Source organism: Acyrthosiphon pisum, chromosome A2 (genome assembly GCF_005508785.2).
Source record: "Acyrthosiphon pisum isolate AL4f chromosome A2, pea_aphid_22Mar2018_4r6ur, whole genome shotgun sequence".
NCBI lineage: Eukaryota > Metazoa > Arthropoda > Insecta > Hemiptera > Aphididae > Acyrthosiphon > Acyrthosiphon pisum.
The window spans coordinates 101,519,587-101,533,190 of record NC_042495.1 but is presented as its reverse complement, the minus strand read 5'-3'; the positions used below and the strand labels follow the sequence as shown (position 1 = coordinate 101,533,190).

General features: G+C 27.4%; 1 protein-coding gene across 2 annotated transcripts; it reads right to left on the bottom strand.

Annotated features, from left to right (window-relative positions):
* Window positions 1–1,606: 1,606 nt before the first annotated feature.
* On the bottom strand, window positions 1,607–7,213 carry LOC100568837 (exportin-4). 2 transcript variants are annotated; one of them, XM_003245459.3, is made up of 11 exons: window positions 6,942–7,213; window positions 6,752–6,857; window positions 6,215–6,393; window positions 4,815–4,922; window positions 4,115–4,216; window positions 3,867–4,023; window positions 3,276–3,400; window positions 2,784–2,941; window positions 2,543–2,717; window positions 2,252–2,481; window positions 1,607–1,827 (listed from the first exon to the last, which is right to left on the bottom strand). In XM_003245459.3, exons 1-10 carry the CDS (start codon window positions 6,996–6,998, stop codon window positions 2,254–2,256), a joined length of 1,395 nt encoding a protein of 464 aa, XP_003245507.1. In that variant the 5' UTR covers window positions 6,999–7,213; the 3' UTR covers window positions 1,607–1,827; window positions 2,252–2,253. The 2 variants fall into 2 exon arrangements, with proteins under 2 accessions (XP_003245507.1, XP_008184512.1); XM_008186290.3 differs by having other exon boundaries at window positions 1,628–1,911.
* Between the last annotated feature and the right edge of the window lie 6,391 nt (window positions 7,214–13,604).

The window sequence follows — 13,604 nt, the reverse complement described above, 5'->3', positions numbered from 1 at the left end:
TTTTTAAATTAATTTACTAACAATTCACAATTTTAAAGTGCTCATAACTCGCTTAAAAATTAAGATATAATAAAAAGCTCATGAGTTTGTTTAGATAATAATCTCACTTAGATTCACTCTAGTTTTTAAATTAACGGAGCTACACGTGTTCTGCTTTGCGTATAATTTGCTATGTTACGCACTTGTAAGACGGAGACAACACATGCGGGTATCACGTCCTCTTAATACATTTATACACGATTTAAGATATATCTTAAATCGTGCATTTATATAAGGTGATTAATGATTATATCTAAATCTAATATTTCATAATGCACGCTCATCGAAACCATCACAGAAATCCACCACCGGAGGTGTACGTATTAGCGGCCACTTTTCGTTCTCCCGGCTTTATATGTATAATCAATGGTATTACTATTATATTATAACGCCGCTAGTACATTAGGATAATATTAATAATGTTATGTACATACTTACATGTTAGGTAGGTAGGTAGATATCTATATGCGTTATGGTTTCGTGATTTTCACCATTCCAACGATTTTCTAGGAACTAATTTATTATCAAGTGTATAGAGATAATAATAATGACCGTAATGTACGCTATAGACTTGAGTTTTAAGCTTTCCTGTGTTCATATTGTCGACAAAAAGAATATAGAATGATGGATTATACAGCCTGTTTGATGATGTTTTTCTACGCATTAATACGTACCTATATTGCCTATACGTTACGCCGTGACTTATCATTCCGGGTAAGACGCTTACGATAAATAAAATGTTTAAAACATCGGATATACGGCCATACGGTGAAATAGCTTTGCTCTATAGCTTGTTTTTGGAGTGTATTTCATTATTGAGTAGATAGGTCACTGTTTAATGGACGTGTTTGATTCGATTCCAATTCAAATTATTACATGTGAAAAACGTGTAAGCATATATGTGCAGTATACAGCAATAAACTATTGTAAATATATTGAGAATTTCAATTTGTGTATGGAAAACGTTAAGAAATCCATAGACACATCGTTCAGTGGTTTTCAAACAATGCGTCGAGAGCTTTGGAACTGTTAAATATATATATATATTTAGATGTGAATGCTGTAAATTTACCAGGTATATTATTTTTACCCAAAAAAATATTGTGGGCTTATCTGGCATCTACTCAAATTCAATCAAAAACACCTTTCCCGTATTGCAAAGACATATCTTTTTATCAACTAATAATAAATTATTATATAATATATTGATTTTGGTATATTAGTATGTTAGTCTAAAAATATCTTTTTGGATATTACAAATTTACAAATGTTCAGCAATAAGTAATACACCACCGTGCCCTGCTTGTGTATTATAGACATTATAGACATTCCAAATTGTTTTAGCCCAAAAATATTGTATAAAAAAGTTGAAAGTGGGACACACATGTAATGAGACATTCTGTATAGATTATTTCATGTATTATTTGTCCTATATTTGATATTTTGATACCTATATAAATCTGATATGAAATTGTAATAAATTTGATTCAATATTGTTACATAGAACATTATGATAATAATAGGATATAATATGGATAATTGGATATGGTGAAAATAATGAAATATGTTTTCAAATTACAAGTTAGTATAATTTTCATCATATTGTTAAATATATTTACAGACCCATACAAATACATGAGGATAAATTTTATTTTCAATAATATTTTGAACTACAAAACTATGTAAGTGAATATGAAAGTACTGACAGGCTGAACCAGCTCCAAGGGGTTCCGTAGATTACTATTTTAATATTATGTACATATGTAATCTGCTTACTGATACTTGTGCCTATAAAAAAAATTAATAATAATAAGTTGAATCTTTTCTCAATTGCCTTTTAGCTTCTTTCCAAGACATAATATTGCTTCTTACCTAAAATATGAAATAAAATAATAAAAATGTGGAATTACATGTATTCAGGTATTACCAATATTAATAACTAGAATTTTGATTTTGTAGCTCTATAAAACTATAAAAAAGCATATTATAAAATGAAACAAAAAAGCACAACATGTGTGCACTATGCCGTCGATATAACGAGATAAAATTGATCAAGCCACGTCCTTGAATCATAAACCCTGAATTAACGATATCTCTATGACTAGTAAGCAAATTGTTTTTAAAATATATTATGTATTAAAATATCTAAAACTCAAAAATTCATTAAGAACAATGGCTAAAATAGCAGAAAAAAAAAAAACTTTTAACTTACTTTTAACTGACCACCCGATCATCCTCTTCATTTTCATTAAATTCAGTTTCAGGAGTCTTTGTGCCGTTTGATGGAGAAACGTGGCATTTTAAGTAAGTGTTTAAAATTTGTATGGATGCACTATTATATAATTCTTCTGGAAAAGATTGGTTACTATATGCAATAATAGACACCCAGGGTTGTAAAATATTATTGAATGCTTCAGAAAACATTTGATCATCTTGAGATAACTATAGGATAGTAAAATAATAATAATACATTGAATCCAGCAATAAAATTATAAAAATTTACATTTTCCTCAGTAGCAGCACCCTCAGCAAACTGACATGTAAGATGAGTTGTATTTTCCAAAAAGCTGTTAAAAATATCTGGAGGAAATTGCATAAGTCCTGAAGGAGTATATCCTCTTATTATTCTCTTTATAATAGTAGAAATTCCTATAGATTCACGATCTAAAATTTTAACCCTGAAATTAAAGTAATACATCAGATTAATATAAAAAAAAAAATAGAACACATAAATATTTACTTACGTGGATACTAATTTAATAAAATTTTGTAGATAATTTGTCATATATTTCATTCGAACATTTGTATCAGTCCATATATTGCCATTGATTGAAGATAATTGTACAAGACAACTCAAACAATGATGAGAAAATTGTGGTTTATCTCTTACCATCCAATAAATCTAATGTAATAAATAATAAATATATATAAACAAAAATAATCAAATTCTTATACATAGGTATATAACATAATATACATAGCATAACAGAAAGAACTGGCTGATGTGTAATTAATCAAATTAATTTATAATAACTTTTATTCTCATCAATATTTTTAATTATTTTAAATAATTCATAATTGAGATATTATAGCATGATGATTGCTAATTTATAGTTTAAAAAATTGATTAGAAAAAAAGTTATTACATAGGTTGTTAATTACATTTTTCAGCTATTTTTATTACATCATATATATATATATATATATATAATATAATTAATAATTATGTTACTTGCCTGAAAATATAAATCAACAGTGCTAGGATTGGTAATGATATCTTTCCATTCTGATCCAAGCTTCAAAATAGGGCTGTTCTCAGAATTATATCTTCCCTTAAACGTTCCAATCAAATATTTGGGCAGTATTTATTTAGTTAAGGAATAATATAACTAATATTTGAATTAATAATCAGAGTATATAATAAATTTAGAAAAGCTTTAAATGTTTAAGATGGTTTTCAGAATTGTATTCTACAATTCCAAATTGTAAATTGTACATACTAAATCTGTGATATTAAAATAAACAATTATTTTTTAAATCATAATAAAAAGGCTTACTAAGAGCAAGATTTAAAATAAATTTCACACCTTTTCTCTAAAGAAGTTCGTTCAAGAATAATAAAATACAAAACTTTTTTTTGTGACTTTGAAAAATATTAAATTTAATAATGACTTACTTACTAAAAATTAATTAATAATTTTAATGTTCAAATAATACAAACAAACCCAAATCAAAATAAAATATAACTTTTTAATTGAAAAATAACTTTTACATCATTAAAAACTAAAATACTTAGGCATATGTAATACTGATTGTAAAAAGGATATTGTTAGTAGAATTAAATCCCCATACTAAAATAGATTCACAAATTATCAGTAAATTCTTAAGAACAGTCATAATATCTATTGATAATGGCTGAGGAAGATTTTGTATTTCATGCAGAGCCCGAGTACTGAATACAAAAATACGTCTTAAATCTTTAGCCTGAAACATAAATATTAATCAATAAAACAAAATAATAAGTTAAGCTTATAGTTTAAACAAATAATCAATTTAATAAGTCATCAATTTTTACTTCAAATTCTTTTTTTGCAGCATAATGGGATTCCGAAGTCAAACCAACAGTAGTAGAGTATTCATGCATTAATGCCAAAATTATAGAGCAACCCAAAACTTGCTGTAATTGAAATACAAATATAAATTAAGCATATATACAGTGTGTTCAGCGTTAAAGGTAACACAAAATACCGCGAACATAACCTTGAATTAATATTTTTACAGCATAGAAGACTTTAGATTACACATGTATTTATTGCATTTTTTAGCGTACCTAAGATTTTATAATATTTCTATGTAATTTCATATGACTTGTTGAAACTTAAATTCACTTTCAACCAGTCAATTTTTAAGATCGAAAAAAAAACATTGAGAGTCAGAGTTCAGTACAAAAATGATAGAAATATAATTCAAATTCAAACTAAAAAAATTTAAGTTTAATATTAAGTCCTTTTTATGCATTTAAAAAAAATAATTATGTGCTCAAAATATTTTGTATTACCTTTATCATTGAATATTTCAAATATACAATATATACATATTAAACATATTATTATACAAAGGAAACACAACATAATTAAACTAATTAATTTTATTTGGTTGTTTATTTACCACTTAATTATAAATATTTTATTATATGTATACTAACATAATTAATAAGATAATTTTCGTTATAAAGATTTAAGTACATAACAGTTATAGAAGACTATAAATTTTACCTTTTTTAGATCACCATTGAAAATTAATTTTTCTACTTCATCTAAAATATTACTTCTTTCTTGACCACCATCTTCAACACTTCCTCTTTTAATCATAATTGCAATCACCTTTTATATGAAAAATAAATTACTATATAATATTATATATATATATATATATATATATATAAACAGATAAAAGTTTACAATACACATACACATATTTAACAAATTTTAATTTTTATACTATTAATTCATACCAACATTGAGAGGACTTCACACCCATATTTTTTGTAAACGTATTACAAATGTACAACATAGCTTAATTGTATACAGTAGAACCAATTTTGAATTTTGTATTGTTATCTTAAATATAAGTGAATTATTATCACCTATTAACAAACTTCATAGTAATAATATTATTTGTGTTAGCAAGACAAATTTTTACTGTGCGTACTTTTTAAGCAAATTAAAAACATATAAAACATTACAAGTTACATATGCTAATAACTAGCAACAGACACAGATAATAACAATACCTTTAAGTTTAATAATAGGTTCATTCAGTTCACTCCTAAATACTAACTAAAACACAAACTAGGTTCTGCTGAATGCAAATTTTCAATGTTGTATGTTTATAAGACGGAAACAACAGAAGCGAGTGTAACATACTTTTAAATTTTTACTGCATACTATATTTTTAAAAATGAGTGATAAAAAAATATTTATAAAGTACCTCAAGGCTAAATTATCTTTTAAGAATTAGTTTTTCCATTTTATCTAATGATAACTAACTAAAGTTCTTGTTTGTTGGGCAACAATGACTTAACAAATGTATAAAAATCCACATGCAGAAATTGTTTTAGTAGAGTTAATAGCGCACAGGCAGGCAGTGGACTCTAATGATGCTAATTTATATTTTACACATCAAACATTGTTTAAAATATGTATTTCAGTTAACTAGTACTTATTTTGATTTTGAAATATTTTCAAAATAACATATTTAAATTAATTTTTAATATAATACTTAGATGATAATATATTCATAAACAAAAATATTTTTAAAAAAAACAAAGTTATGATAAAAGTTTTAAATGTTTTTCAAGAACATTAGCTACACATACAATGGTGCATTCAATGTAAAATTTATATTATGCCATACTTTTACTACCCAAAACATTTTTAAATTTCCAAATTGATATTGTATTTTTCAATGTTGAATGGGATAAGTAGAGTTTAAATATTATAATATTGTCTTGCTCATTAAATTATAACCAATATATTCCTCGATAAACACTATATGCATCCCTATAATTAGTTCCAATTTTGTTTATGAGTAAATGGGTAAAAACAAAAAAATTATGAAAAAGTGTATGGTATAATAATCATATTATGATATATCTTAACATTATATTAATTACCTGTAGTATTCGATCTCTAACAAAAGGAGCCAATATCTTCTCATCACGCATAATATATTGAAATAAATATTGTCTAAACTCATTCTTTAGCTCTTGAGAGAGCAAAATCCATTCTTGTATGAGTGCATCTCTTAATGTTCCCGCAGTCTCAAATAAAACAAAATCTACTCTACTGCAATCTACAAACACACGATATACATAAATAAATTATTATTATCATAAAATTGTGTTGAAGATACATGATCAAACATTAGAATTTAGTAGATGTAAGATGTGTAAGAAATAAGATCCCAAATATGTTTTCTCATAAAACATTTTAATCCTAGGTATTAAATGTTAAGTTAAATAACAATCTAATTATAAATTATAAAATAGACAATAGTATTAGTAATATAAAATTGATATAATAAGATAGGTTGGTACTAATAACTTTATTTATATGAAATATATTTACTTTAATAATATTTAATGAACGAGGTAATGTATCTATAGAGAAACTCATAGCTACATGACAAATTAATATAAATACAACTTTACCGAGAATATATCGACATAATGAATAAGGCATATTGGTCTTGCGGAAACTCATAAAAACTGCTTCGGCATCATTACGCTGGTCATTTGTTACGAGTGAAGGTGACGCCTAATGACAAAATACAATTAATATACATTTTTTTAAACTAATTTTAAATAAACCAAGTGAAATAAAATAAGAAGCACGGCTCACAAGTATTATACTGCTGGCCGCTTCAAGTTCTTGCAATATCTGGTGCGCCTGCTCCATTTCGTTTTTATCTCACAGCCCAAACTGTTAAAATGAACTTCCCATTAATTTTATGAAATTGATTCTAGGTGAATGTTGACGAACTACGGTCTACAGCAATCAGTAAAAACGATCGTCCGTTGGGGAACTTTATTCTTCTATAGTCGAGCCAACGAGAGAGTAATATTGGGCGGCGACCAAAACTCGTCCGTTCTCGCGCATTCCCACCACTAAAACTCCCAAACTGCTGGCCGCCGTCAACGCTGGCCGCCGACACCGATGTCGCCACCATCGCCAACGCTGCTGCCACCACCGCCGCCGCTTAGTGAGTGGGGGTATTTACGTTGGCAACTAGATGGTAGAGTGGGAGAAATTTGGGTACGAAACCGCGGAGGCGGAGCTCGATCATTTGGATGCGCGAAGGAATAGTATTCTCCATGACAAAATATTGTTTTTATTTTGTCATGGTATTCTCTCGTTGGCTAGTCTTCAGCTGTCTTAGGTAACAATTTGAAATTTCACACGTCTTTTTCAAATAAATAACTGTTATCACCTTATCAGAACAACAGAATTTTCGACTTTGAGCGTATTGTAAAATGCAGTCGTCAAACCTGTGAAAAAAAAATGCCAGTTTGAAAAAATATAAAAAAATGTACAGATACCAACCCCAGAATAACAAAAATTCGAAAATTAGGGAGTCCAATGTTATTTGTTTTTTAGGCATTATATTATTAGTGTTATTAGGTAATGATTAAGACTGGGAATGTAATTCCATAAAAATTTCAAATAATGCACCTACGAAAATAATATGCACTTACATGTTTTATTTTTAAAGAAGTTTTAAACAAAAAAAGGTGGGTAAGTGGATGTCGCTCTAATGTACAGTAGGTTACAAGTGGGTCATTGTATAATGGATAGTGTTAAATTTAAATTCAATGATATAATATCACTGTATAAGAAAAACGATTCTGAGCGGAGACGGTATGTCAGTCTACGTATAAGGTATCTTAAATACTTATATATGGTATTCAGTGTCGGATTTAGGGGGGGGCCAAGGGGCCCCCACAAGATTCAATTAATAAGAGGCCCCCACAAAATGATTACTTTTTTTTTTTTCTAGTAATTTGCAAAACAATATACTATTTTTTTTTTAAGTTTGAAAATTGGTGCTATTAGTGTGTGTGTAATGTATGACGCCTTGTCAATACATTGATATTTAATAAATATAATAAATATACATTTAAGTAAATCAGAACTTTATTTTAAATATAAATGAGATTCAAAAAACATGTTTTACAATTCAATTTGGAGGGAAAGAAAATTAACAATGAATAATCAGTAATGACTAGCACCATTCTCAGAGTGTGCTTCTTATCAAATTAATACATCAAAGATGTTATATATTACAGTGTGATAAAACGAATCACTAGATTGTGAGGTAATTTTTTTCCATTTCTAATTAATTATAAATAGTAAATTATATTATAATTACGCAACTATACTCTGTCCAGAGCAGGGTTTTTTTTAATGATTTTTTCTGACTGCACAAATTTATTCCTACAAATGTACTCTGTTTGTAAATATAAGTAATAGGTAATACTTACTAAAGTATCTAAGTAAAAATCTTTAATTGGTTCGACTAAAGAAAACTTTAAGATATTAGATGTGTTAAATTTTGAGTCTATACATAAAAAAATAATTATTGTATATATAATTAAAAACTTTGAATCCTCTCTAGATATGAATAAGGTTATTAAAAGAGAAAATAGGGCATTTGATGTCAGAATGGAGTATTTTAGAAAAGCGTTTAGTCAAAATTCATAAATTATTTAGGTCCAAAAACTAAAACTCAACGCCAGTAAATGGTACTATCATAGATATATAATAGTATACTTAAGAAGTTTAAAGTAGTAAGTACCCACAAATAATATTATACAATCACAACAAAATAACTAAAATAGTTATTCCAGGTTTTTTAATATGTGATTTCATCCAAATTTGAACTTAAAATGAGTATAAAAATAAACTGTGCTTATGTATTTTTCTGATTTTTTGGTAACAGTATTAACTACTTACGTGGAATCTTGTTTTAAATTTTCAATCCTTAGATATAAAAGTTGAACATTTTATAGATTTTTAACTACAAAATAATTATTCAATTTTAAATTTGATAAATTTTGTCAAAATTTGAACTTTAAATGCTTATAAAAAAAATTGTGCCTATGTATTTTTTATATTTTTCAACTGCTATTTTAACAATATATCAGCAGCCTTCGCCTTGTATTAGATTTTTACACTTTTTGGCAGATAAAACTTTATTGATATTTATAGAAAAAAAAACTAAAAAAATTGAAAACTTACAATGTCCGTAAACAGCTCAAAAAGAGTCAAATTATTTTCAATATTATAAAAAAGTCGAGTGAATATCAAATGTTATAAAAATATGAATTTCAAACGCTCATAAAAATTTAATTTGACTTACTTGTAGACATTTTTTTTTTTAAAAAGGTAGACAAACCCTTGAGGAATCTCGTATTATATTTTTAAATCTTAGATTTAAATAGAAAATTTTTTATGGATTTCTAACTAAAAATGATTTGCAAATTTTCGTCATTTTTACGTATTTTGTCAATATTTGAACTTTAGATGCTTAAAAAAAAAATTGTGACTATGGATTTTTAATTTTTTTTCGTCTGCTTTTGAAACAACATAATAGGAACCTTCTATTAAATTTTCAAGCTTTTTTATTCAACAAATAAATTTTTATTGATATTTATAGAAAAAATAACTAAAAAAAATGGAAACTGAAAATGTCCGTAAACAGCTTAAAATGAGTCAAAATATTTGAAAAATGTTATGGTATATAGAAAATGCTAATATAAACATTCAGTCAAAGTTTTATGCCCTTGCGGTCATTTGTTTTAGAGTTGTACCAAAAACCAAAATCGATTTTCTCAAAAACAGATATTGCGTAAAAATTCCCGTTTTTCCTTAATTTTTCTTTTGTTTTTCACGGCGCTTTTGAAAACTACTGGGAAATTTTTTTTTATTATATTCACTTTCCTATCAGAAAAGGTACTGTTGAAGAAAATCCAAGCACTTTTACTGTCCTAAAAGGTGATGACAGATACCAAAAAAAAAATAAATAATTAAATTTAAAAAAAAACACACATCATTGTAAAATCAATACATTCATCGTTCCACTCAGAATCTAAAATATTTTTAAATTAAATTGAATAAATAGTTTTCAGGACTTAAGAAGACACTACACCTAACACCATAGACCTTATACTAAGGATAATCTCCGTCTTACAAAATATGTACAACATAGCAAAAACTGTTTTACGCGGGAAAGATAACCGAGAAGGCGACAACAGTCATAACTAAGAAACGACTTAAACTAGAACTTGAGATGCTTTAAAGTTTAAATGTTGAAATATTCATTTCGAAAATATTTTCCAGTTCCTGACAAGAATAAAAATTGAGTACCTACATAGTAGACCCTATTATTAATGCAGATGTCCCCAACTCCACGAAATTACTGGTTTAACAACAACACAAGAAAATCAATTAATCGACATATCCAATAATTCTAATTTAAAAAGGATTTTCAAAGAATCACCTTTGTCTCCTTTTTGGTTGAGTATAAGACAAGACTATCCAGAAATATCGGTCATCGGAACTAGCCAAGGCTGGGCAAGTTAACGATTTTTTTTAACTCGTTAAGTTAAGTTATTTTAAAATAATTAAGTTAAGTTAAGTTTAAAGTTACTCGTTAAGTTAAAAGTTAAATTTAAAAAAAAAGTAACTTAATTTAGTGTTAAGTTAAAATTTGCTAATTTGCAAAAATAAAAATTCCAGACACATAATATGGTTTGTTAGATAGTTTTTCTGGTATATTTCTACTTTCAAGGACACCTTTTTTTGATACTTATGTAGTTAAGTACGCTGAAGACGATGGTGAAGTCAGAATTTGGGGCTCAGACTTAGTTTCGAAGTTATGACACTTCAAAGTTAGTATATAATACGTTTGATAACTTATAAATGTCACGTCTCCAAGCGGGCCCAGTTGTGGCCCAGTGGTGATTTACACAGCAAATAGGGGGATATTTTCGATTTTAATGTCCGAGCGAGCGTAGCGAGCTAGTGGCCACGCTTGCAATAAACGTATACTTTAAATACAATATTTTTGAAAACCTATGTTAACCCATGGTGGTTTACACAGCAAATAGGGGGATATTTTCGATTTTAATGTCCGAGCGAGCGTAGCGAGAAATCAAGCATTATAGGTGTTTAAAGGTTATTATATAAAGTTAAAACTTCAATTGGCTATAACTTCGAGAATAACTTCGTGCGTCAAATTCTGATTTCACCAACACTTTTTTTACCCAAAAAATGACTAAGTCCGCCCCAAAAAAACCCAAAAAAAGGGGTGTCCCGTAAAGGAAAAAAATTCCGTTTTTCTTTACGTCCAAGAAAATTACTGGGGAAATTTAAAATGATACATCAAAGTAAAAACACATTTAAAAATTTGAATTATTCTTCGGACGAAAATTAACTTAATTTAGATATTTTTGAAATAAAATTAACTTGAAGTTAACACGTTAATCTTGAAAAAAAAGTAACTTATTAAGTTAAAAGTTAATTTGAAAAAAAAAGTAACGAGTTAATTAACTTAATTAAAATTAACTTAACGATTTAACTTAATTTTAATTTTTAACTCGTTAATGCCCAGCCTTGGAAGTAGCAATAATAAGACCATTGATGCTTTTTTCAACAACTTAACTCTGTGAAAAATGATTTTCTACTTATGCGTGTGCCGTGTATCATAAAAATAAATATAGAATCAGATTTCTAACATAGATAATACCAGATTTAGTATCAAAGAAACAACACCATTCATCACATTGAACACACTAATAATTATGTATTGTACAAATAATATATCTACTTAGTATTTATCCATTTTTTTAATTAATTTACTAACAATTCACAATTTTAAAGTGCTCATAACTCGCTTAAAAATTAAGATATAATAAAAAGCTCATGAGTTTGTTTAGATAATAATCTCACCTTAGATTCACTCTAGTTTTTAAACTAACGGAGCTACACGTGTTCTGCTTTGCGTATAATTTGCTATGTTACGCACTTGTAAGACGGAGACAACACATGCGGGTATCACGTCCTCTTAATACATTTATACACGATTTAAGATATATCTTAAATCGTGCATTTATATAAGGTGATTAATGATTATATCTAAATCTAATATTTCATAATGCACGCTCATCGAAACCATCACAGAAATCCACCACCGGAGGTGTACGTATTAGCGGCCACTTTTCGTTCTCCCGGCTTTATATGTATAATCAATGGTATTACTATTATATTATAACGCCGCTAGTACATTAGGATAATATTAATAATGTTATGTACATACTTACATGTTAGGTAGGTAGGTAGATATCTATATGCGTTATGGTTTCGTGATTTTCACCATTCCAACGATTTTCTAGGAACTAATTTATTATCAAGTGTATAGAGATAATAATAATGACCGTAATGTACGCTATAGACTTGCGTTTTAAGCTTTCCTGTGTTCATATTGTCGACAAAAAGAATATAGAATGATGGATTATACAGCCTGTTTGATGATGTTTTTCTACGCATTAACGTACCTATATTGCCTATACGTTACGCCGTGACTTATCATTCCGGGTAAGACGCTTACGATAAATAAAATGTTTAAAACATCGGATATACGGCCATACGGTGAAATAGCTTTGCTCTATAGCTTGTTTTTGGAGTGTATTTCATTATTGAGTAGATAGGTCACTGTTTAATGGACGTGTTTGATTCGATTCCAATTCAAATTATTACATGTGAAAAACGTGTAAGCATATATGTGCAGTATACAGCAATAAACTATTGTAAATATATTGAGAATTTCAATTTGTGTATGGAAAACGTTAAGAAATCCATAGACACATCGTTCAGTGGTTTTCAAACAATGCGTCGAGAGCTTTGGAACTGTTAAATATATATATATTTAGATGTGAATGCTGTAAATTTACCAGGTATATTATTTTTACCCAAAAAAATATTGTGGGCTCATCTGGCATCTACTCAAATTCAATCAAAAACACCTTTCCCGTATTGCAGACATATCTTTTTATCAACTAATAATAAATTATTATATAATATATTGATTTTGGTATATTAGTATGTTAGTCTAAAAATATCTTTTTTGATATTACAAATTTACAAATGTTCAGTAATGAGTAATACACCACCGTGCCCTGCTTGTGTATTATAGACAGTATAGACATTCCAAATTGTTTTAGCCCAAAAATATAGTATAAAAAAAGTTGAAAGTGGGACACACATGTAATGAGACATTCTGTATAGATTATTTCATGTATTATTTGTCCTATATTTGATATTTTGATACCTATATAAATCTGATATGAAATTGTAATAAATTTGATTCAATATTGTTACATAGAACATTATGATAATAATAGGATATAATATGGATAATTGGATATGGTGAAAATAATGAAATATGTTTTCAAATTACAAGTTAGTATAATTTTCATCATATTGTTAAATATATTTACAGACCCA

Excerpts from the sequence above, each read along its gene's own strand:
- LOC100568837 (XM_003245459.3), bottom strand. The coding sequence starts at position 6,998 with ATGGAGCAGGCGCACCAGATATTGCAAGAACTTGAAGCGGCCAGCAGT. Across the intron at positions 4,217-4,814 it reads TCAATGGTGATCTAAAAAAG|CAAGTTTTGGGTTGCTCTAT; the intron begins GTAAAATTTATA and ends TTTCAATTACAG. Across the intron at positions 2,718-2,783 it reads TTTATTAAATTAGTATCCAC|GGTTAAAATTTTAGATCGTG; the intron begins GTAAGTAAATAT and ends CTTTAATTTCAG.